The 24,415-nt window shown below is 45.6% G+C and overlaps 2 protein-coding genes across 2 annotated transcripts in view; both read right to left on the reverse strand.

The window, feature by feature from the left end:
• Window positions 1-5,953, reverse strand: part of LOC144139306 (uncharacterized) — a 35,770-nt gene extending 29,817 nt beyond the window's left edge. Inside the window, exon 1 of the mRNA XM_077671699.1 lies at window positions 5,780-5,953. Within this exon, the coding sequence (XP_077527825.1) occupies window positions 5,780-5,916 (137 nt within the window). The 5' untranslated portion in view covers window positions 5,917-5,953. The remainder of the gene's footprint in view (window positions 1-5,779) is intronic.
• A 109-nt stretch (window positions 5,954-6,062) lies between these two features.
• Window positions 6,063-23,749, reverse strand: LOC144139796 (uncharacterized). The gene is made up of 4 exons (XM_077672052.1): window positions 23,701-23,749; window positions 23,307-23,520; window positions 21,003-21,097; window positions 6,063-6,139 (listed from the first exon to the last, which is right to left on the reverse strand). The coding sequence occupies exons 1-4, from the start codon at window positions 23,747-23,749 to the stop codon at window positions 6,063-6,065; spliced, it is 435 nt and encodes a 144-aa protein (XP_077528178.1).
• Between the last annotated feature and the right edge of the window lie 666 nt (window positions 23,750-24,415).

Genomic DNA, 24,415 nt, shown 5'->3' on the forward strand with positions numbered 1-24,415 from the left:
TGCATATGTCCGTATTTGGTACAGGTACGGCGAATAACGTTTCGAGGACGGTGAAAAGAACGCAGTTAAAAGTAACAAATAGGTACTTTTTTTTCAAAGTACATAGCACATAGAAGATGAGATGGCTGCGCGGAATGTGGACGTTAACGCCTGGCCTGTCTTGGAAAACTTCATTCAAAGCATAAAGTATACACAGGAGGGCTTTGTGCAGATGATTCACCCCCGGAGTGGTTGCCTGCACTTCATTATTCATTGTGCCTTTTAAAGTTTCAAACACTCTATATCAACAAAACCGGGTCGACGGGTAAGAATCCATGCACTGACGTGTCATGTGCCATAAGAATTTCTAAGAAAGCAATAAAAAACAGATATAGCATAGTTGGTACATCACTGGTCTACTGCTGTGCTGACCTGGCTTCAAAGCCAGTGGAGGGACATGTGTGTCTCATTTATCTATTTACTCTTTACTGCAGTGGCTATGTTCGCAAGTACCGCACCAAAGGCGTTTTTTTTTCACCAAACACTTTTTAGGGCTTTCTCACTGAAGAAACAAAGGCACTTGCACCCGTGACAGGTACAGCATCCCAAATTTTTAATAGTATAGCGGGAGCGACGGCCGATCGGCTTATCACGGTGTTCACCGGGAAATTAGGTGAGGGTACGCGTACGCGCATGAAATTATCTCCTGTGGGATTATCGTCTGCTCCGCCGTTGGTCTCAGGGCAACACACCCATGGTTTTTGTTATCTTGCAAGTCCGTTTCGCTACCGCCAAAGGTAGCTAGGCAGCGTGTGGCACAAAATCATTCAGATGCAGTGGCAGGGTACTGTGCCACTCTCCAGGAAACAGCGCAGCAGACTACATTCATACAGCAGACGGCCCTATGCGCGTGCGTGTATTCTCGACTATGTCGCCGCTGAACACCTTGATAAGACGTTGACATGCTGTTTGCTCAGTGCTCCCTCTATATTAATAAACATTTGGGAGGATGTACTTGAATGATTCATTGATTTATGGTTGGATTGATTGCTCATTAATTGTCGGATTGAGGGAAGTAATTAGGGATTGATTGATTGATTGATTGACTGATTGATTGATTGATTGATTGATTGATTGATTGATGGATTGATTGATCTAATAGATCAGTGGTTCTCAGCCATGACTGCCTCGGGGTCCCCTTTTGGGCTTGCTAAAGTGATAAGGGACCCCACGATGGATCATATGTTGTTTGGTGTCATAATGTCAAACAATTTCTACTTGCAGCTTACGTAGCCCACACCCTTATTCGATGGCCGCCTTTTATGGTTGACGCTAATGGCGATGCGCACCATGTTAAACAATCTGTTCTTGAATTTAAAATTCTTCTAAACACCTATATATTGCCTCTTCTGTGTATGCTTTTTTCCTTCTCATAGCTGGCTTGTCGTGCAAAAAGCAGTTGTTAAAATAGGTGCTACGCGGAGAAACTAAACGTACATGTAATGCGACAAAGCTATATTTTTTGCATTGCAAGAAAGTGCTGGCAAAATCGAGAAAAGCTTTGAGTAAAAGCTTTGAGGTAGGCTTCGCGGACCCCTCAAATGCTCTCGCGGACCCCCAGGGGTCCGCGGACCCCCATTTGAGAATCACTGTAATAGATCATTGATCGATTCCTTGCTTGATTGAATGATTGATTCATTATTTTATTCATCCATTCATTCAAAATAGTATGCCTCCAAACGAGGGCTCTCATAAAAAAATATAATGTATCTAACTTTCACTACTCAATTTTTCACCGCTCTCAGAGTCGAGGTAAGTAGAAATTTCGTCGTTTACAAGTGGTAGGTACCGTAGGGGGCATTGTCCTCTCCGCAGTTCCCCCCCCCCCTCCCCCGGCGGCATCGCAATCTTTTGTACTTATAATCTACCGCATCCTACATTTCTTTGTCTTTAATGCCATAGGGCCTAGGGTTTCAGGAAGCCCAATACTTTTGGCATATGAACATCGATATAGATACAAGCACAATTGAATAGAACACGCTGCATTGTGTCTATTTCCTTTTTCATAAGCCACGCACGCCCCTTTGGTCCATCTTTACTAACCACAATGCTCTTTTTTTTCGATTGTAAAGCAGTGCCATTGCAGTTATAGTAAAAAGAAATCATAAATTTTTCTGTGCCCCGCATTTATAACGACGTTCTTGATTTGATTTCTTCAATTTATCGGTTTCTCTATGCTTTGCCTCTTTTTGAGTTATTACACTAACTCATCATTTGCCTTCAAGTTTTCTTATCCATAGAGAATCTATGCCTTTTATGTACAGGTATCTAAACACTACACGTGGACGCTTACGTGGAGTTACTGTTCCTTCACTCTTCTCAAAACAAGCTTGACTTGAAGCTTCAAGAATTTCAAACAAAACCCAGCCCACGTCTGCCTTTGATGAAACGTTGGCTGATTTATTATGAACGTCCAATTTTAAATGGCTTCCCTGTGTATCACTTCCTTTTATTCGTGATCGGACTTTTTATTTTATTGAGAGTTCAGCAATTGGAAAAGTGAGGCCTGCTATCCAGTAAATCTTATCAAATTCCTCGCACAGATTTATGGTTATATGGCAGCAGATTTCTACGCTTCACAAATGCTGCGTCGCTCTTTTCGTTAATTTTGTATGTTTCTCGTGGGTCCCATATATAATGAATCTACGGCCTACATAGCACCAATGTCAAAGTTTTTTGGAGGCATCGAACGTCTACAGCAAGGAAGAATAACACTAGAGATTTAGTTAGGGCCATGAACGTGTCGCGCAAAGCAGCGCGAAGTTCTAAAGGCTTTGCACTCCTATTTGAAAAAAATATTGACCTAATTTTTGTATTGGGATTCCGCCCAAGCTAAAAACAAGAGAACATATCTCTTTAAGTCCATGTTCGCGTAAGCCTATGATAGGTTTTCTGTCCTGGATAGCTCCTTCTTGGGTTTATTCTTTCCTTATCCCCAGCCTATAGTCGAGAAGCATGTAGGCGATTGTAAATGCCAGAAAATCTGCCTGGTTATTCAATACAAAGCCTTTTCCTCTTCCTTTATTCACAGTCTAGTATGCGTCTTTTCTCACCCCCACTGAGTGGTTGTGCGGAAACATTTGTGGAAAGAAAAAAAAACAATTGTAGCGAGTATTTATGGTATTCCTACTGGAATAGTTCTCATACAAATCTATAAGCTGCCTTAGCATCTGCTGCTCTATCGGTGAGCAGGACATTTTCGAAAGGCAGGGGCTGGACAGCAGTGTGTCTCGCTGGTTTATAAGATTTGGGGAGTTGGGGAGGAGTGGCAGTTGCTTGTTTATCCTACACTGTACAACAGTACGTCTGAGTCTAACTGGGGGATTCCCGTATTTGCATCCTGGTGGGTATTGGGCGAGAAAAGTTCGGTTTAGTATGATTGGATGTTGCAGCGTGTGTGTTGAAGTCTGGGGGTTGTTTCTTGAGCGTTCGTGAGGTTCGGGTGTGGTAGCGGGATAGTCCGCCTATTAGGCTTGCTTATAATGTCGTGGCACGTATTCATACTGTACAAGTGGTGTAGGTTTGTCCACGTGTTCCCAGGCCTGGTCGGCTAGTTCTCTGGCATTGTCATGGGCAAGTTTATTTTTATGGCGGTATTTGAGAGTGGGAGGTGTGCGCTTGTACAACCAAACTCGACCTACGGCTGCGACCGGCTTGCTGTAAGTCAGTTACCTTCGCCATGACACTGGACAGCGTAAGGGTCAATGCCACAGCTAGCTCATCCTGTTCTTTGCTCGAGGCGGTTATTGGGGTGGCACTGAACAGAAGCTCTGTTTTTTTGGTGCCTGTCATTGTATTTGCTCTTCTAACACGGATTACGGCTGCATCCGTGTAGACCATGTTCTGGAGGGGGGCGCACTTGCTTTTCAAGGCTTAGGGTGACGCTTCACGCCGACCGGAGAGGTGGACCGGGTGCACGTCATTTGGCAATGGGTTGGATGTGATATGGTGCCGTCCCCGCTCAGAACGGTTCTTTGCGTTTTCAAATCCGGGGAAGTCGATTTGGTTTGATTTCGCAGTTTCTGGCCAGTTTTTCTCGTTGGAAGCGGGGCTCCCTGGCTGGAGAGATGGCGCTCTATGAGTGCATCTGTCGTGTTGTTCAGAGCCATACGAGCCTGTCAGTGGACGCTCTCATGGGATACCAAGGCTTGCTTCCTTTCTATGTAGATAAAAGCATGTAGTCCGTGTATGTCTTGGTTAGTGTAATGTAGGACACTGTGTATGTCAAACCCCAACGAACAAGGCCTGCTGAAGACGGATGTTATCGTATTCTTTCATTCCCCGGTGTCTATTTGTCGCTTTACGAATCATACAGCTCAATTTGACGTTACACTGCTGTGGCACTGCGCCAGTGCTCGTGCCACTCAGCCACCCCATTTTCGATATTTCAGTGCTTAAAGCTCACCTGAGGTTTCTGGCGGCTTCCTACCAGAAGTGGTTGAATGTATCTCCCGTACGCTGAAAGAATGATGAAGCCTGCCTATTACGCTGGCCTCTGGGCTCAGTGTTTTCTTTCCATTGGATGTGATGCTTGAATTTTTCATTTATGTTTTACTTACGGTAATTTTTTCATCGTGCTTCAAAATTTCGCCTAACAACCGACATATTTCGTATTCCCTAATATCACCAACACTACTAAATGCTTGATTATTCAAATCATTTTGACTGACTCTGCATGTATATAGCAGAGTGGAGACTGATTGCCTCTCCAAATTCAGTGGTAAACTTTTTGCAGTCACTTCCTCGATTGTCGGTTTCGTTTCAAGCTGTCTTCATTTTCCGGATTCCCTACAGTCCTGAATATCAGATAACACTATGCTGGACTGTCTGTTACAGCTTTGCAACGTTTTTACGCTGCCATTTTCTCTCGGTGTTTCTGTTGTCACCCCGTTTTCTTGACATTGGTCTAGCACAAAGGAGCCATTACTATCAGTGTATCTATTCAACTATGCCGCATAAGCATTTTTACCCTAAGTAATACTATTTACTACCCTTAGGTATTGAAATCATTATTCTCTCTTTTATACGTATTTACATTTTCCGAAATTTAGTATTCAATTCACCACTGTCTAGAGGATGAGCAACCCCTAACCGTCAGCTTCTATGTGATATTGTGCCTTTGACACATAGGCGGTTTTAAAGTCTTTCATGCACTTTATAAAAGGCTTTTCCTAGTATAGAAACTAGAAAAAACCTCCTCTTGCCCTCTTCCGCCAGTTCCGCACATAATAGCGTGTGAAAAGGGGCTTTTAGTCTCCCAGGAGAATCTCCACAAAAATATATATGTTTATGTGTTTCTTTTCAAGTTTTAGTTGTACTTCTGCCAACTTATCCAGTTTTATTCCGCCACGCATAGTTATGAAGCTATGCAACATGTTTATGTGTACTTTTTTTTCCTTCTGCTTAGTTTGCCTTTATTTACCCTGCTGATGTTGGTCCTTACTGAAACGCTCCTTTCAGTGTTTCCGGTTATATCGCCTATTTTTACGTTTTCATCTAGGTATTTGTACTTTCCTCGTTGCCTGCAGGGCCTGGCTGGCATTTATCCTTGAGTGTGCATAAACGTTTAGGCTTGAGTTTGCCGCCTATTGTACAAGAATGTCTAGAACTCCTGTCACCTAAAAAGGGAAATCTCGTCCCGTCCTATCTGCTTGTAGCTGTGCAGGAAGCTGCCCTAGAAGTGAAACAATAGAAGGACAGGAACAAGCACATCATTAATACATTGAACACTGAATCTTACCTCCCTGACGGAACAACCCAGAAGCTCTTGTCCGTTTGTTCTGTCAATAAAAGTTTCTCCTCCTCACCGGAGAGATGTCGCTGGGATAGTACAGTCATGTTGCGCTCCTTGCAAAAGTCGACGCTGTCATTGTACATGAACTCATCTCGGCTAATGCAGATTCGCTGCCGGCTGATGGGAAATTTCCATCCCGCTGCTGTTATGTGGATTGATGAGACAGACATGATCACACAAGTTGTACTGGTCACATTCGTACCAAGTTGGGCCAAGCAAAAACGAACGTTTAAAGGATGTACTTGCCGGTGAAATTTTTGGCTATTTTCCTCGGGTCGGTACAACGTGGAAGCTTTTGTTTCCGACCTGCAACATGAGGGAAGAACTTTAGAGGTATCCAAGGAGTAGGATACGCGTTTGCAACCGACAGTTGGCAAGGAGTAAAGTTTTTCCTCCAGGAAGTGAACGTTGTTTAATGATAGGGACCCAATATAAAGTGACAGCCGTTTTGTTTGTTGGGTATGTTGTTGACAGTATTTGGCTTTTTTGGCGACACAGGTAACGACCGTTTTTTTTTTTTGAGCGGTGGTTGTATTGGCTCACTCGTGGCGCCGTCTATGTTGTGTGGGCATAATACTCCAAAAAGCATGCTCATTGCCTCACTGGCGGATACCTGGTGCACGGAAAGCCCTGCTCGAACGCAGCTGGCGGCGTGGAAATACACGCTACCACAAATGGCGTGCAACATCCCGACCTAATACAGCCAATCCCAGGTATTCCCTCACTCCGGAGAAGGAACACAGCAGTTTGTGCCCTGTGCACTGCCATTTCTCGCCAGTTTAACCCCACCTGCGGCATGATTACGCCGTAATTGGTCCACTCCAATGAAGTCGATCTGCCAAGAAAATACGACTACGGCAGCGGGCTCGAGAACATACACAACAACGGCGGGGAACTGTAAAGTTTTGGCCAAAGAAAATTCGGACGAAACGAAAAGCTTGTCCTTTAAGGGTTTCGGGAAGCGCGGTTTGGCAATATGTTCTGACATGGATTTACCAATGAAATTGTTCACACGGATTAGGCAAGGTTCCTGTGCACCCCTGTCCCAGATGAGCAAACAGCGGTGCCTTCTAGGGCTGAGTTTTAAAAACGGTTTATCTTGTATTGTTCTATGCTCCACCGAGAGCTGTTTTTTCCACCGCAAAAAACGGTGCATACAGTCGAACACGGATATATCGAACTCCAAGGGGATCGCGAAATAGTTCGATATATGAAAAATTCGATATAAAAAATATGGGCTCTGAGACCTCACCTATGGCGAGCGATCACTTACCGATGGGCGCATTCAAGAATGACAACTCATTCCGCACTCACGACGCAACAGGACGCTTTATTTCCGTGAAAAAAATTCGTCCTGGAAATGAAATTAAAGACGTTGGTCTCAATCTTCTCGAGGCCGTCCAGGTGCGACAGCCCAGTACCTTCCATGTCGCCGCAACAACAGCGAATCAATCTGAACGCAGCGGCCACTTCACCCGCGGAGTACGATCGTGTAGCCGCCTCCTCGTCCGGACGATCTTCACCACTCGGCTATCGGCCTGGGTTCCTGCGACCGCAGCTACAATATCCTTGTCACCGAGGCTCGAAATAGCCTGAACATTGGTGTCTGTTCATGAAGTCGTCGGCAGACACTCCGGCTGGAACAGCAGCCGGGAAGAGGGACGACAACTCACGAAACGTGTCGCCCATGCACTCGTCGTCGTCGTCGCCGTCTTCGCAAGCTTCGGAAAGTTCGGCGGTCACAAAGCCTGCCTTCTGGAAGCAGTTGGCCATGGTCTCCTTCTTCACGCCGTTCCAAGCGCTTGTCATCATATGTATGGCTCCCAGCAGGTCAACCTTAAGCTCGGTGCCCACGCGGAGGTTCATAATAAGCCTATCGAGGAGTCGCCTCGTGTACCCGACCTTCGCTATGCCTGCGCATTCCACCACATCCTCCGCAACCTCAATCGGGGGTGCAGCGACCGCCGAAGAGCACCTACCAGCTCCGGCGGCGTTCGATATACCCGATGTCGGCAAAAATACGGTTCGATATAAACGTACGAATTCCTATGTTTTTACACAGAATTTTCAAGGGGATAATTTATGAGTTCGATATAGACAATAATTCGATATAGCCGTGTTCGACTGTATTATATATATCTATATATAAACCGTTTCAAGCTCTTAAGACCTTCGGATCTAAATAGGTGACGGCTTATATAATCTTTAAAACGTGTCTTCGCAGAGAAGCGGTAAAGTTCTGAGTTAAAGCCGGTAGTTAAAAATTTGCGTAAGATGGGTCTTTGTAAGCTGGCTTAGTCACATTGCCTCTCCGGGCAGTGAAGCATGCTATGTACACAGAGATTATGATTACAGCAAGCGGCTCTCGCTGTTGTGTTAAGAAAAGTATAAAAATAATTAGGCTACAATTAGCCGCTAAGACTGCTGCACCATTACACCAAGTTTGATTTACTTGTCGTAATAGGTTCATTATGAAGTTTCAAAATGATACAGAATAATTTTTTTTAACACATGCCCATCTATTCAGGAAGCATGGTTACAGGAAATGGCGGTAACTTGTTTTACACGAATAATTCCGAAACAAGTTGTATGACAGCCATTAAGATAACTGTCATATGGTGCATCAGAAAAAAGCCCTAGTGAAACGGAGTAATTGTAAACAAATCCCACAGCTCTGCAGTTTCAGCAAATATCACGCAGGGGGGTACTGTGTTTATTTTTCTAACGTTGGGCATTATAATATAGATCCACAACACTGGCCGCGTATTGTGCTGCATTTACCACAAATGCAATACTTGCAATGATAACGCATCAACGTATTATGTTGCACTTAATAGGAATAATTGGTTGAATAGAAAGTTGAAAACCCCAAGAATAGAAGCAATAAAATAATAAAAATGTTACAAAACTATTCGTACAAAATAAAAAACTTTCAATCGTAAACATCTCAACAAATTACCCTATGTTGAATTAAGAAAGCTGGGTAAATACCAGAGAAATACTAATAAACACTTGCATAAATGAGTCAACCGTGAACCTACCTACATTTCCAAAAATATTTAGCTCGCGGGACTAACGCATATATTCGTTAATATCATGTCGTGGAAGATAACTGACCGAATGGAGCCAAAAAATGAAAATGTAGAAATACAAAATTTAACTTTTTTTTAAGAACTGATTAACATATAGAATGGGCATCTCCTCGAAACATCTAGGAAAGAGGAGAGGAGGGAAGTGTGCTAAGCTTGAGGAAATTTAGTAGAAACCAAGCCAAAACTAAAAAAATGGTGCAGCTTGAACTCGTGGTGCAAGGCTGTCGAAACACCAGAGGTGGCGGTCCCTCTCCCTTAGTCGGAGACACGGCGGTGGTAGCTCACATATATTTCCGAACTTGCCGCTGAAAGTTTTCGATGACCGGCAGTGCACGATCATTTCGTCCCCAGCCATTCAAACTTCACCAAAAGGGGACCTAATTAGGGCGCGCTAACACGCGCGGCTACCCGCTTCGTGAACTCGGCGTCTGTAGCACCGAGTTCTTGATATTCAAACCCACCCCCAATCAACCGAAAGGCACACCCAATCAACCCCAACAGTAGCCTGACAAAGCCCAAACCAAACCCCGGCCACCTCTTTGGTGACCTTGACACAATCTTAAAGAAGTCATATCACACAAATAGCACATAAAGTATTACCACTCATTACAAAGTATTCACCTCATCACGCACAGACTCACTTCCCCTGGTGTGCCTGCAGTCACGCTAAAGTTGTCGGTAATGTTCAGCATAACCCCTCATATTCTGGAATACAGTACTGCCTATCAACGGTAGTTCCCGTGTAAATGGCGTTGTCTAAAACAGGGTCATTTGTCTGCAGCAGGGCAGCCATTTCAAATTTTGTGTTCCTCTCCCGCCATGCAGTGCAGACTAGCAAGGTCAACTTTTGTGGTAGCCACAAAACGCCGGTATCTCCTGCTACCCTTCCAATATGAATACCGAGTGCTTACTTGGTAGGATTACCTCATATACCCGGCCACCTGTAATTTTTGTTCCTTGCCCGGCACACCATACCACCAAAAATGGAATTGCGGACAAACCCCAGGCCTATCCTCAAACATTTCCCCTCTCACGAACAGTGGGTGGCCTGCCTGAAGATTCCGGGCCCTGGGACCCAGCGCATACTGGTGAAGAGGGCCTAGACTGCCAGCCAAGGCCAGGCCATCCCGGACTAGGGACGCAATCACCTTGCGCGTGCCCTAACAGCAACACAGGAGCTCGTGAAATAATCATTTAATAATTCTCCTCTATGATGTTGTTGAGATGCATGAGTCATATAAACTTCGAGAGTGTTTTGCAAAATATTAGCACAGTTGTTTAACAACATCCCCCCCTCGGAACAAATTTGAAAGGTCCTTGTTAAGGTGCTTCTCTGTCTCGATGAGTCCATATCAGAAGAATTGGAATGTCTCGTAGAAACTTATAGGCTAAGGTCGGCCTTTCACAAAACTAAATCTGGCTCGACAAATATCCTGCACAATATCTTCATGGAAGCCCTCCAAAAAGGGGCACTCCCCACCACTTTCTCGAAAGCCGACAGGCTTGCCGACAGGAAAGACAGGCTTGTGTTAGCTAAGAAAGCTAACACAGAAGTGCTTGCTAAAGTTACTGGTTACAGGGAATTCACATTATCTGACAAAGTCTACAATGTAGTCGTAAAGTTTGGCGAAGAGGTTCCAATGTGCCCTGAAGACACTTGATGTCCTCCAAAAAAATGTGGAATCTTTTTTTTTATTGCGAAAGTTTGTTCTGCAGCATAAAACGGTGGGGGTGAGTGTGTTTAAATGTACATAAACAGGAAGTTTTCACTAAGAAAGTCTAAAAGGCTCCGGTGATACGGCCCAAAGAGCCAGCGTCTGTAGTCGGAAGGTCGGCCTGGGTTGAGTCCCAGGCTATGTAGTACTTGGTGTCGGGAACGTTGGAGGCCACGGCAAGTCCACAGAAGATGGTGAATGTCTGCGGTCGATGCCGACGTGGTGCAAAATGGGCATGCCCGGCCAAACGGAGCCCGTCGATCCTGGGGCCAGGTGTGGGTTACAGCTGGTGTAAGAGCAGCCCCGACGCAAATCCTTCGTAGCGCCACCTCCTCACGGCGGGTGAGCCCACCAGGGAGGTTTGATCCACACGGTGGAATAAGTGCGCGTGTGGAGCGCCGAAGGTCTTCTTTGTCGGTGGCCAACTTTGACATTGCGTCAACTGGAAATAAGGGCAGTGGATGCGTCGTTGGAGGTATACGGTCGCCGCATCCGCCTGTTGCTGTCCAGGGGTCGATGTCCTCTGGGCCCAAGTAATCTTCACTCTGAAACTTAGGGCCGCAGCCTTCGCGTGGATGGTTTGGGACATGGGCACTTGATGAAGTACTTTCCGGAGGTCTCGGACTGCTTGCATTGAATCTGTAAAGATGTTGACATGTTGCGATTGGTCTGGCCTCAGCAACTCTATAGTCGTCAAGGCGTCGAAAATCGCTTTGAGCTCAGCAAGTGTTGACGGGGGCCTCTGAGGGGCGTATTAATGGCAGGTTTGACAAAACTGCATGGCTGGGCTTACGACGGCTGTGGTAATAAGGCTTCCTGAAATACTGGCGTCGACGTAAAACGTATCTTGGCCAGCACTGGATGAGAGTTGCGGCGCAACACGGCTTGACCGACCCAGAGGCTTGCAGTCAGTAATTAATATTCGGGTCCAAGGAGGGGGTTCTGGAGTGGGATCTGGTGGCGTGTTAGTTTGGAGGCCCATATACCACCTTAAAGCAGCCACAGATGTGTACACCTGCGCTTTAAGGGATCGTGCCTGTCGCCGCTGGTGAACCAACTCATCTATCGTGTTAAGGCCAGCTTCTTCCTGTAGTGTGGAGATGCGCGTTAAACGAGGAAGGCAGGTAATAGTCCTCATGGCTTCTCTATTGATGTCCTCTAGACGATCCCATTCCACCCTTGTCATGTACTGAAACTGAGCCTGGTACGTGATACGTGGCTACAGGATTGCACGTACGAGAAGCCGAGCCATCTCTGTGCGAGGTCCTCCCGATTTCGTGGAAATCCGGCGAACTAGATGTAGCAGTTGAAGGGCGCGCCGGCAAGCTTCCCGGAGAAATGGCGTAGCTGAGCCGGAGGCCGCAACGTCCAGGCCAAGGATGCGGTGACAAGTAACTTTCGTCACTGGCTCGCCATCAAGATTTAGTAAAATGGGTCGGTTTTGCAGTTTTTGTCGAGCCCTTCGATTGGCGACGATAAGTAACACTGTCTTATCTCGGGATAGCATGAGTCCCACGCGTTTGCACCACGTGTCAACCATATTTAAAGTACTCTGAAGAGCGTGTTCTTGATCCGCAATGTCTGGAAGTGTCGACCAGAGTGTGATATCATCCGCATAGATGAGGCATTTTAGATCTTTCAATGCCCCTACTGTCCAAGCGAGCGGGAGAAGGGCAAGGTTGAACAGTATGGGTGCCAGGACTGATCCTTGTGGTACCCCCCGGCATGTTGAAAAGGAGCCAACCGCCTGTCTTGAGACTCTAATTGAAAATGTGCGGTGTGTTAAAAACGACTCTATAAAGAACACCACAGGCGCCGGGCACCCAAGCCAACGCAGTATCTGTAGGATTGCTTGATGGCTCACATTGTCGTACGCTTTCTCCACATCTAGGGCAAGAACAGAACGAATATGACAAGAGCGTCCTCCTATGAGTACGGAAGTAGAGAACGCTTCAAGGCCATCCTCTGCGCCGATGTGGGGCCGAAAGCCGATCTGAGAGGGATGGTACCAACCCATGCCCTCAAGCCACCATGTGAGCCTTGATGCTAGCATACGCTCAGCCAGCTTGCATAAGGTACATGTGAGAGCAATCGGCCGTAGATTGCTGAGTCTATCCAGTGGTTTTCTTGCTTTCGGGACGCCTATGATTTCTGCGTGCTTCCAGAACCTGGGTACGCATCCAGAGGCCCAAGCTTCGTTTATAGTGGTCAGTATGACTTGGAGATACTTCTCTGTGCAGTTCTTATACACTTCGTACTGTATGCCATCGGGGCCCGGTGCCTTATGTGTTCCTGCTGAGTCGATAGCTGCCAATAATTCCGCCATGGTGAAGGGGGAAACAAGACCAGCGGCCTCTTCCATGGTAAGGGGTCGGCCTGCCTCAGGGGGAAGGGGTGAAGGTCCCCCAAAGGAAGGAGGAGGCGTGTCATAATTGGGGAAAAAAGCCTTCATTGCCTCATCCGCAAATTCTTGCAAGGAGAGACCCGATGCTAGGTAAGCATTGTCCAAAGGGTTCTGCGGCTTGCGGCCTCGTTATCTTCTAAATAGGTTGAAAACATTCTGAACAGGTTGCCAGGTTGCAGGTACATTTTAAGAAGGAGTTCGATAAGGTGTGTCGTGATGTACCTTTCAAATACTAGAACACATCAGAGTGGAGCAAATAATCCTAGACAGGGCAAAATTGGCCTGCCACGAATGTATGACCTAATAGTTATTAACGGGCACTTCACCTATCCAGGGGAACTTGCGTGCATATGTGCGTCACGCTTTGCACTTCCTCCCTGTTCGCGCTTTGCCTTAAGCACTGGCGTACAGAAATCATCGAGAGGCCTCTTGGGTAAAAAATGTGCGTTGAATTTTGCGTTGCGAAAGAAACGGCACAACGGCGATGAAGTTGCTTTCTTTCTAATATTCGAGAAGGTGGTTTTATTTCACTGAGCTTACTCATGAATACTGTATATGACTAGCAGCACAGCGAACCTTTTTGAAAAGTTTCCAAGAATATGGCACCGCGATTTTTGGGAAGTCAGCATATTCTTCAATAGCATTTCCCAGTCAAATAAACTGCCCCACTAATTTCGGGGAAGCGTTACGGAATTACTGAGATATTTTAAACCATTAAAGCGAAAGTGTCCAGGCCTTGCGGGCGCCGACTGGAAAGTTGGAGGGTTGTAGACCGTCTACCTTTACTCTGAGAACACTTTTGTATTGTATTTCTAATGACGAAAGTTTCGTATATCTTGTAGGATTTGTTTCGTTCTCTACTAAATGTGCCAATATGTGTCGTCCACTTTATGACGGAAGTTGGTTTGTCTTTTCGTTTTACAATTACTCGGTTTTCGATAGCAACTGGGGTTTGTAAAACATTGTCATCGCACCAAAACGAATGTTTATTCCCGGAGACGAAGTACCGCAACTTGTGTAAAGTGGGCGAAGGAGATTTTGTTGAACTCTGAGTGTGGAGACTCACAGTGCCAGGAGGTGTGAAAGCTATGTATTGTGAAAGCTATGCAACTAATACCCACTTGGTCGAAACGTGGACGTTGGACAGAGGTTTATTTTATGCCATGGGTTGGAGTGTTCACGGTGTTAAAAATGGAAAATATCGAGCAGGGCTTCATGCACATCTGGAAGCCATTTTCAATTTGGGACTTTTTGAAACAATCTAAAAAGACCTTCCAATTGCGGAACGTTGAATTTGCTTCCTGGATGACCGATTTTTTGTTCTAACTTGGAACGTCTTTTTTGACGAGGGGTTGACACACCTTACAAAAAGTAGGCTGACATTACAAAATCAGTTTTCAATGGAGAGTCTGTGGGCAACTGGCCTGGAGTACACATGGGTCAACTGCGCGAAGTTCTGTTTAAGCTGGCATACAAAAATGAAGGGGGTCTCTGTTACGAATAAGCTTTCTGACTTAAAAGGTGACAAATTGTAATCGACAGTAAAGTGTGCCGGTTTTTCTTGCGTGTTTTTCTTTCTCATGCCTAACGTTGAAGAAAGGTACAAAAAACGACTTCACACAGTTTGCACATGTTTATTGCTACGTAGTTGCGCTTAGACTGCATTGACATCTGAGTTTATAACAACTTTCTGCTATTCGATATGCACATAACCCCCTCCCCGAAAAAAAAAGTAAGGCGAATGGTAAAACAGGAAATGGGACAGTAAGAAAGGGAACGTCAGGTGCCGCTATTCTAAGCTTTTTTTTTGTGTGCCTTGCAAGATATGCCAAAAAAACAGGCGTAGGTTCTGTAGATAAATACGCGTTCGATATTTTTCGGTTTTTTACAGAGTGAACATTTGCACCCATGGCAAAAATACACCTCTCTCTAACATCAACGTTTCCGCCACAGGGTGTATGTATGTAGTTATAAAAATGAAGCTTTTACACCTCTTTTTACTGGCATTTTTTTCACTCTATGCAAAACTCTGCATCTGGAGCCAACTTTCTTCAGGAGCCCCACATCAGCTCAGGGAATAAAGAATAGTTTGGGCACGCAAATCGTTTTGCGGAATTCATTTCACATAAACTCAATAGAAAACCACGTCATTAACAAGGACAAGAAATACCAACTTTTCTCCTATGATGCCTGACCGGATAACGTGTACCTTCGCTCATGGACTGCGCACGTATGTGCAAGAGGAACACAGCTAAATGTAGTTTGTGTTTTTTCATGTCGGTATCTTTATCACACCTAAACGCTGATTTTGTTGTACTTCTGTTGAACTCGTGTCTCTGCTCCCTACTTCCGGCACCAACGCACGTCAACTGGCAAGCACAACAGCACGCGAGATATCACGCCAGGTACTAAAATTGCATAGAAGCCGGTTTCATAACACCACGATCCAGGTTAGATTGCGGCCACGGGAAATGTTTTTTGTACTGGTTCTTTTTTGTTTCATGCGTCGGTGATGTTTTAACTGTTTTCCGCTAAGCCTAATTTACGGGGCTACTGTACCCCTTTTTCCTACTTTATTATTATTTCCTACCTCCTAAACACCTGTGTGCAATTGCCTTCCACTTGCCTAATCAGGCGGCTTTAGAAGGCAGGCTGGATTCGCTTTTGGGCGCTAAATGCGCATGAATTTTAAGTGCGAATGCACTTTATAAGCGACCCTGAATTCCGGTGACCGCCGTCCGTCCACATAGCAACAGCTGCGGGTGCGCGCGCTCCTCGTCTTCCTTGGCAACGGGGGGAGATGGGCGCGCGCTGCCTGGCCGCTGACATGGCACATACCCACGTGGGGGATTGGCCAGTAATCTCCTCGTCTTCCTTGGCAACGGGGGGAGATGGGCGCGCGCTGCCTGGCCGCTGACATGGCACATACCCACGTGGGGGATTGGCCAGGAATCGGGCGTGAGAAGGGCTAATGCACCTGCTTAAAGGAGTACTGACACAAAATTTCAAAGCTGAGATCCGCTCTAGCAATCAAGTACAACGACAACACAAATAGGTGTCTGTGAATAAATGCATCTTTCTTTCTTTGTAGTTGTGTGTGTGTGTGTGATCTCTCTTTCGCGAACATTACCGAACCGGGCAAATTCAACTCATGCATTCGGACTTTCACATTCTTCCCCTCGGGGAAATGCGGGGAAATTTTTTTATTGTTTTTTGCTTCAAAGTTTAGCCATTTGACTCTAACACGTGTGATAATTCCTTTCTAGACGTTTTTACTGGTAGGTGTTACGCACTGCTTCCGACACTATAATTTTTTTTTCTAATTGGTACCCATCTTATCGTTCGTCGCCTCTGCTAACCACGAACCCTTTGGGGTTTGCGGTGGCCCAGTGCTTATGTTGGTGGTTTTATGGTGTAAAGGTACCAAATTCCATTCTCAGTACCTCCCTAACCATGTTTTGTTTAAGCTTCGAGGTTTCTTCAAGCGATGGATGCGAAACACTCGGGGTAAACCGCTCTGGTGTAAAAAATTCCTAAAAAGCCGGCGATATAAAAAAAATTAGTGCCCTTGCACTCTGTGAAGAAGGATGACCTACAAAGCCGGGCGCAGTCTAAGGAGTGCACGAAACAAAGCACGGTTATCACAATTTGCGATGGAGCATCTATCCTAGCCAATTAGCTGACTGAACCGCTGAACGATCCAAGCTTTGTTCTTGCAGTTAAACATGTATCTAACCGTGTCCTTCCTGCATCGTAAGCATCTTACTGTTTGTGTAATTCCGGATTCACACTTTTGCCGCAACTGTCGTAATAACTTTAAAGAATGACGTCATTTCACGTCTGAGCCAACCGAACTGCGTGACATGGCATTTCTTTACGTCCGTAGATCATGATGCGGGTTTTGCGTGGGTAATCAGAACAGCATAACACACAAACCCAATCCGCTCTATCACTAAGGGCTCCGGACAGGTCGCATTGGGCCGTTTAAAGTCTTCGTTTAAACCTCGCACGAGCACAACGGACATGCAATTCATCAGTACGGGCATGAACCCTTTAGCTGCGCTTGCACGCCTCCCCTCCTCTCTCCTACTATTCTCCACTACAAACCTGCCCACGCATAAAGCGGCAGCCGGTTATGTGCGCGGACTTAGAAGTGACGGACGCCCTTGAAAATATCCCCTGCAAGCCCTCTGAAGAAGTGATATTGGCTCGCGCTGGTGTTCGAAGCGGGCAATTAGCTATTTATCTAGGAGGGATTCGCCACTACCCTACCAGATGAACTTGAGTAGGTAACGGCGGTGCCAACAGCTTTCCTTTGTTTTTGCACCCATTCGCACTTGTGTTCGGGCGGACGCTTCAATTCTTGCTCTTGTTCCTCCAAAAGAATGGCATGCATCCGTTCCATAACTATTTGAAACATAAAAGTCCTTGAGTTTTTTCTCGCGTACCAACATGTGGCGGTCAGTTTTCCTTCCCCCTCGTATGCATCTTACTGTTTTGTCAGATGTCTGTGTACCACAACCCGCTCCCGAACCACTGGATTGAGCAGTACAGCCGACTAAGCGCATTGAGCAATGTAATTTCGACATCTAAATCTCCCACCAGCACAACCGGCATTTCATCAGTAGCGGCATAAAGCCTGGCTGTGCTTGCACACCCCCCTTTTTCTACCCGCAAACCATGACGCATAAACCAGGAACCGGTGATGGCGCATGCTCAGGCGTGAAAGACACCGGCGAAAATCTCCCTCGGAAGACCTTCCAAGCTGAAAAAGAAGTATGGGTCCAACCCGACGTTCCAGATGGGCAAGTTTCTCTTCTACAGGAGGGGATTCGCAGCTACTTAGTCAAGTGAATTTCCATGGAAACAGCGAGTGCGGGTTTCGATCGTTTAAGGGGGCAGCCCTTTGGCCGCCGATACCTGGGCTTCACGGGAGCGGCGTCTGTTTATAGACCGTTTCATCGGGCCAGGGGGAAACGTACTCTCGCACGCAGCGGTCGCGGGGCGCGAGCCGCCTTCCCCTCTCTGGAGTGTGCGCACCGATCACGCCGGGCCTGGCGCTGCTGCTTCTTTGCCCTGAATACACTCTGTAGGCATCCCGCGTGCGGGTTTACCCCTACTTTACGCATTATTTTATTTAAATGTTAATAAATAAGCCAGACTAGGATCTTTTGAGTTGCTTGTGTGCTTTAACACGCAAGATTTTAGGCAATTTTGTTCTGCTGGGCTCTTTCTGTACACCTACTTTGGAGTAGTCGCAGAAAATTGGAGACGAGGGGAAAATATTTGGAGACGAGGGGAAAATATTTGTTTGTGGAGACGAGGGGAAAATATTTGTTAAAGAGGTGTCAGAGGTGGTAAAGATGATACCCGGAGTGCCGCCGAGTAAATCGATGGCACCGGAATGAAAACTGGGGGGGGGGGGGGGGGTTTAGAGATATACTGCTTTGCAGTAATAATATTCCATATCGTAAACAATACTGCGAGTTACAAAGATGAGCATGTTACGAGCCGCCAGAGAAAAGGCTCGCCATTGCGGTCCCTCTGTGGCTAGCTTCTGCCGCTTCAAGTGCCGTTCTCGCAGCCTCAATATTTGGGGTGCCACCTTGTTGCCGCGGTTTCTTTTCATTGCCACCAGCGAGTAATTCCCTCCTGCCAGATAACAATAACATTTTCACAGAGGACTTGGAAAAGTTACGTTTTCGCCGCTTTTGAGCCATGCATTTTTTAGTGCTGACATTACTGCTTCGAACAGGTAATTTTCGTGGTACAAATTACAAAATTACTAAAATACAAAATTATCAACATTATAGAAATGATATTATTATAAAATATCTTTACCGATAGCTGCGGAAAAAAGCGCATGTGTTAACGACTGTACATTGAAAAATTTTTATTGCCTAAACCAGAGTCACTCGACAAAGTCTCAGAGTACAGCTTCTAAGAAAGGAAGTTATCAATGGAGGCAGTTTTGGTGTTAGTCACCGTTTCAAAATCGCCGCTTCTACGACCTCGCCGCTACCTTCGACTGGGTCATTTCTGAACAAAACTGCAGAAGATGCCGAAAAACGGCATCTTGGGAAACAGTTTTGCTGCTGAAATGCTGCTATAAGCATCATCTTTCATTCCGGGGCGGAACCACTTCCGGTGCGCACAGCCACAGAGCAGGGAATACAATTCACGAGGGTGCTGATTTGGGCCTTTTGGTATGACATGACGGAATCTTGAAGCGCTAGGACACAGGGACCAGCCAGTGGGACAACACAAGGCGCCTTGTGTTGTCCCACTCGCTGGTCCCTCTGTCCTAGCGCTTCAAGATTCCGTCAGGGAATACAAGCTAAGACTACTAGCTTTAACCGACTAAACCGCACAAACAACAAAATGGCGGAGTAAATGAACCGTCCCAGTGTAAGCAAATATCACGCGATGCAAACTGCCCATCATGGCGGCGGCGCAGATCAATGGGAGAAAAGAGTGCCGATACTCCGAAACCTCCTCAAGTGACAGTACCTAGTTTGAACTTGGAATAGTTAGAGAGGTGGCGGTACCGTGGAAAGAGAATCATTAAAGTGGTACCCACAGCCTAAAAGCTTCTACTCTTTTACCAGCCGGTAGTGTTACAGGTTCGAGATGCCTTTACCATTCGAACGATTGGTACGTACGTGAGGCAGTTCATGTATCCTTTTGCAATACTTTTAATGCAGGTTAACCTTGCGTCTCTGGCAAGAGCCCCTGCGAGGCTAGCGCCTATTTGCACCATGAAGGCCTCCCGGAAGAAGAATTTGCGCTGTATAAATTTTCTCTTTTCCTCCTTCTCCTTCTTCAGCTAATAATAAAATGCTATTGAATGAATGTAATCAGTCCGTCTACTTTGTTTCTATTATTCGCATATTTGTATTGTTATTATTTCGTCTAATGACGCAAAGAAATCAAACAGTGCATCGTAGTATCCTTTCTGTGGGTGTATTCACGCGATTCACTGTAGGTGACCTTTGGTTTATTTTACTAGAGCATATAACACTGCAATAAACAGTACTTACCCTTACTTATTGTTGCATTTACTGGCCCTTTTCTATTCTTCGGTCGTATTGTCTTAAGTGAATATTATAACCCTTTAAAAATAGTGGAATGCATTGAACAAAATCCTTCCAGTGTAGTACTATTTGGCGTAACCTATGAGTGGCAGGGCGCGAATACAAATTCCACCGATGCAAGTTGCTTCGTTCGGCGTGTGTGCCCCCGACGAACGTAGGTATTCAATTTCCTCGTCAAGACTAAGCGCATGAAGTTTCTGAGCAACCGCAGCATACATCAGAGCCCCTATAACTTGGTATAGCACTTCGGGCAATGAAGCACGTAAAAAGGCTTCCGTAGAAAATAATGCACAAACTCGTCTTCACCACTTTTTTGTTATTTTCTTGATACGGCTCCGCGTCACGGGTTCTAGTTAATTTCCGTATAACGGATCCCAACCGCCTCAACTTGTTGATTCTCTCAGTTGTTTTTTTACTTTAAACTAACGCGTAGTATAGTAGAGTACCCCTTCTGGCAAAATGACATTTGCATGTTACTTCTTGTGATGTCGCCAACACCTCTTTTGTTTGGTGTAAGGACCAAGGTGCGACCCCTCACGCACAGCTTATAAACCGGTGGCCCTCAAAAAGTCCCCGGAAAAAAACCTATATTTTTTGCTAGGCACCGAAAATTTAAAGCTACATCTGCTTTAGGCACGCGAAGATGTTTGGTAGCGTTAAAATGGTCTAGGATACAAAGGGAAGAGGTGGACTTCGCACGCAATCGGTTCTTTTTTCAATAGTCTTCCAATTCACAAGCACAATCTGAAGCGCCTGCCATCGCTCTTTCTCTTGTGGTCTTATTCGATAGTGTTCTGCCGCCATTCCCTTCCTCCCCCCCCCCCATGAGGCTGCCCTAACGATACGTGTTCTCCAAGAACTTACAGATATATCCAAGTTGATGAGAGCACGGAAGACTCTGTGTTTCCGGCGTCATCTTGGCCAGGCTAGTAGCATTGCAATATCCTGGTTTCTTGTTCCTAAAAATGCGGAATAACGAGGAGAGGTATAAAACGTGAGCTGCCATTTTTTCCACCAAGCAGTGGACAAGGCGGAAAAATTTAACTTTCTAAAGCAACACCATAACCTGTACAAAAATTCCTGCGTCAATGGCTGCCGGTGAAAGGGTTTAAGAATTTTCAGTTAGTCAACATTCAGGTATTTTTGCTTGGACAAACATCGGATGAAGGAGCTTTCACGGGAACTATATTTCCATTCCAAGCTCCATCTCCATCTCCAATCCATTCCAGTTGAAGTCATTGTGTTTGACTTCTTGCTTTGTTGCTCACTTGTGTGCCTTATTGCGAGAGATACCCAGTAACGCCAATTACCCATTTTCTTGTCGCCTTATTTATTTCTATCTCAAAAGCAAGGCCCGTATGATACAAAAGGTTTCAGCCAAAAACTGCAGTTGTGGTACTTAATACTGCCCTTGTGAAACTACGCTCTTGTTGTTCAAAATACAATTACTCGAGTTATTACATATGGATAGCTAGATTACCCTCACGGGAAACCAACACCATTGGAGATAGCTCTACAAGCCTATGCTTGCCAAGATCATTCATCGCGTCACAATGGCTCTGAGTCGCGGGAGTTCACGTGGGGCAAGTTTGAGACGTCCCATCGCCTAATTGTCAGTCGAGTGGCGTCGCAGCTGCGTTAGCTCGGATGTTCGCCACTACGGTACCACGTGACTATGTGTAGTCTTAGGGCTGCTTCGCCGGCCCATAGTCGATCAGTCTCGTCTTATATGCCGTCTCGTGTACGCCGCCTGTGCGTGCGCTTCAGGGTGAGTAAAAAGCTGAGTACAGCCATTAACCTCACTTTCCTAGGACACAGTGACCCGTAGTGTCTGCTAAACAAACAAACCATACCTTTTCGTTCTTATAGCGACGTGTAAACGTGTTAAACATCACGAATTCCTATTTATATTACCAGCCCGCCATCCAGACGTGGAGGTTATGTAAAGTCGGATTACATGTGTCATTGATTGTTTTTATGGAAGGTGATCTAGCGCGTGCTTCGTCTTTTCTTTCTTCGTCCAGTGTTAAATTTCGCTAGGTGTGAGTTTAATGGTCATACTGCAAGGGCAGCCATTTCCCATGCCCTCTTTCCTAACCTAAAACCTTGGGGTAACCGAGAACTTGAACGTCGAGCTTCCTTACCACAACTGAGACCACTCTTTCAAAGTAACGCTTAAGTAAAAACCCCGTTTGAATCTCAAAAGTATCTTGGTGTGCCCTTGAGATACACCGGTTGTCTAAAATTAAAACTTTTAGCCTTCACTCTCCATTGCGGTGCACTGCGTAGCCGATTGAAACAGATTGGGTCGCTCCGGAGCTCACGCACAGAAGTTCTCAAGGTGTTGCGAGAACTTCGCAAGCACCCAGAAACGGTTGTGCCATTCCCCCATTCGAGCAAACTACGAGCTTTCCACCCATCCTGTATTAGCCTTCTAGTGTTCATTACATGGCTTAGAGTGCCACTGGAGTAACTTAAGCATGTGTGAAGCCCAGCGGTCTACCATTCACAAACACGGACATAAGCCTATGTCCACCTTTACACAATATTTGTGGAAGTTGCTTTTGAGGGATATTCTCTGCTCAATATACACTAAGCTCCACTCCTGATAGTCCACACCTGGTAGCCTGGCGGCTATAGTCTAAAAGTAGTGCAAACTCTTGATGATATACCTATAGCCGCTTTCGCACATGATAGTTTTGAATACCACCTTTGCTAAGATTATGTATGTTCCTTCGGTAAAATGTACTACCATAATCTTATTGGTGTTTTATAGTACCAGGTTCTTGCAAAGTACGGTTATTCCTGACGTTATAGTCAGAAACATCTTCCAACGTAAGCCATTTGGATTTATCCGTACTCAAATGCCTGAGTCGAGCTGGGTTAGAATTTATGTTTGGAAAATGGGTATGTTTTGCTGGAAAATACGTTTTTGCCATCTCAGAAAGTCCACTATAGTAACTAGAAGAGCCGAAAAGCTGCAATCGTAAGTATTGTTACTTTGAAGCCACATCTCAACAGAGAGAAAGGTAAATAAGAACATTTGTGGCTTTAGTGTCGTGCGCGTGACCGTTAAATGATAGTTTAGTGTTTTTTGTCTGCTATAGAAGGCCAAAAAGGGGCCGCACGTCGTTCTTCCGGCCGAGAACAAAAGGAGGGCATCCTTACCTTTCCTTATCAAAGCCTGCTTCCCAGATAAGGTTTCGATCATCGTCACGCAGGTCCACCGGCAAAACGGGATTGTACAGGTTGTGTGGTTCCCTCAGGGTGCTGCCTCGAAGAAGTGTCAGGCCAAGGTAGAAGCAGAACCGTTCGCCATCATGCTTGAAGAACGTTCTCTGCTTGTTAAAGCAGTAACTGAAATTCCCGGATCTGACCAAGCCTGAAACAAATGCCGCAAGTAGGCACCATCACTGTAATTTATTTAGCACTTTTTCGTTTCGTTATGGTGCTCTGGAGTGTGCTGGACGAAATATGATCATACAACAAAATCGTCATCATCATTATCATCATTATCATCATCATCATCGCCAAACTCTTCAGAAATAAGCCAGGAGAAGACCTCCGTCGTTAACCTCCATGAGCTCAGGTCCTGTGCTGCCCGAGTGCATTACTTGCCTCCGAAATGTAACGTGTAACGTAATAAAAAGGCAATATATGCTTTTTATAAACAAGCTTCCTGATAAAACTTCAGCATTTGTAATGTCACGTGTATTTTAGCCATTAAAAATTCCCTAGTACGAAATGAGTACCGGCGCAATTCATGTTCTAACCTTCTGTCAAAGGTGGCGCTTAAACATCGCTTTGCAGAGAAGCCCAGTCATTGACTATTTTTAGCGAAGATTGTATAGCAACGTTCCACGCATTTTTTATGACGAAGAACATAATCCCCCGAAGCTTCCCGCATTCTTGGAGTGTTAAGCCTTGTGCCTAGAAGTTGGATAGCGAATACCCCGGTGTGTGCTATTACCATATGGTTACAAACAATGTTACACACCGTTCCAAACACTAAAGTTACAAACCGTTGCAAACCTCCATATATAAATGGTCCATGAACGAAAAGCCAGCTTTGTTCAATTTAATAGAACTACCCTTTGGTAGCTCAGTCTGCTTTACTGGAGCCATAAAAAATAAAAGACGTCGGTTCATTGAAAAATGCCATAATTAAAAAAACTTCGAGCTAAAGTGATTTACCATAGTAAATAGTGACGTCACTCAAACCACCACTACTACACATTGCCCGACCACGCTCGGCTCTGTTATCTGAGTCCCAAGCG

The sequence above is a fragment of the Haemaphysalis longicornis genome, unplaced genomic scaffold (genome assembly GCF_048455015.1).
Source record: "Haemaphysalis longicornis isolate Haplotype H1 unplaced genomic scaffold, Haemaphysalis longicornis Haplotype H1 scaffold_5, whole genome shotgun sequence".
Classification (NCBI taxonomy): domain Eukaryota; kingdom Metazoa; phylum Arthropoda; class Arachnida; order Ixodida; family Ixodidae; genus Haemaphysalis; species Haemaphysalis longicornis.

Coding starts and splice junctions, on each gene's coding strand:
- LOC144139796 (XM_077672052.1), bottom strand. CDS start 23,749: ATGCACTCGGGCAGCACAGGACCTGAGCTCATGGAGGTTAACGACGGA. Junction 23,521..23,700: donor CATGGAGGTTAACGACGGAG/GTCTTCTCCTGG, acceptor CATTTGTTTCAG/GCTTGGTCAGATCCGGGAAT. Junction 6,140..21,002: donor TCATCAACTTGGATATATCT/GTAAGTTCTTGG, acceptor CTCATGTTGCAG/GTCGGAAACAAAAGCTTCCA.